Raw genomic sequence first — 856 nt, 5'->3', positions numbered from 1 at the left:
CTCCACTAGGTCCCACAGTTGCTGCTATCTACTCTATGTGTACAGCGTGGCCGCTGTAGTTAGGGTATGAGACATCTCACACAACAATTCTTCCTCTTGAGGTCTTTGAAATGGAGAAATGTGAAAAAATGAGACGTATTGACCACTCTGGACGGCGAATGATCAGTAATTCAAATCCCTTTGTTTGTAGATGTGCATTTGTCACTCTTAGATCAGCGCGACGAAATGAAAAAAACCGTACGGTACGCCATGTTTCAAAAATGTCCATTTATTTACTTGTGTTCCAAAATTGACATTACTTGTTTTACATTTATAAAATATTTGATACAAAATAATGACAAGAAAGATGCCCCCTAACATTTCGCAAGAAATCAAAATATCCATTAAAGGTGAGAACTTTTAGAAAGCAGATATGATAATAGCAGGCATTGGGTTTATTTGTGTAGTATTTCTTTATATGATTTTCATTCTTTCTTTACAAGATTCCTTCAGTAGTCACTGTGTAGTGCAATAAGCAAGTTTCATTCAGTAGCGCTGGGAGTGTAAACATTAGTTTTGTTTCGATAAATTCCGGTGTTGCACCTGCTTGGACCAATTTTTTTTTTTAGTATTCCTCTTTAATAGTTGTCGATAGTGTGTCCGTCAACAAGCTGCTGCTAGCGCTGGTAACTACTGATAGGTTGCCATGACCACCAACAGTGGGTGGGGTTGGTGTGGTTGTTGAAGCCTGCTGGGACTGCTGCATCTTCTTCTTGTTAATCTTCCTCTCTTTAGCACGTCTGTTCTGAAACCAGATCTTCACCTATGGAGCAGACACCAGTAGATTGAGTGGAAGAGAGTCTTTTCTGAAACCCAA

The 856-nt window shown here is 39.4% G+C and overlaps 1 protein-coding gene across 1 annotated transcript in view; it reads right to left on the bottom strand.

Annotated features, from left to right (window-relative positions):
* Positions 1-604: 604 nt before the first annotated feature.
* Positions 605-856, bottom strand: part of cdx1a (caudal type homeobox 1a) — a 4,076-nt gene continuing 3,824 nt past the window's right edge. Inside the window, exon 3 of the mRNA XM_030766791.1 lies at positions 605-802. Coding sequence (XP_030622651.1) covers positions 605-802 — 198 coding nt within the window. The remainder of the gene's footprint in view (positions 803-856) is intronic.

Source organism: Chanos chanos, chromosome 2, assembly GCF_902362185.1.
Source record: "Chanos chanos chromosome 2, fChaCha1.1, whole genome shotgun sequence".
NCBI classification, from domain to species: domain Eukaryota; kingdom Metazoa; phylum Chordata; class Actinopteri; order Gonorynchiformes; family Chanidae; genus Chanos; species Chanos chanos.
The sequence above is the reverse complement of the archived record's forward strand: the minus strand, read 5'-3'. Positions and strand labels throughout refer to the sequence as shown.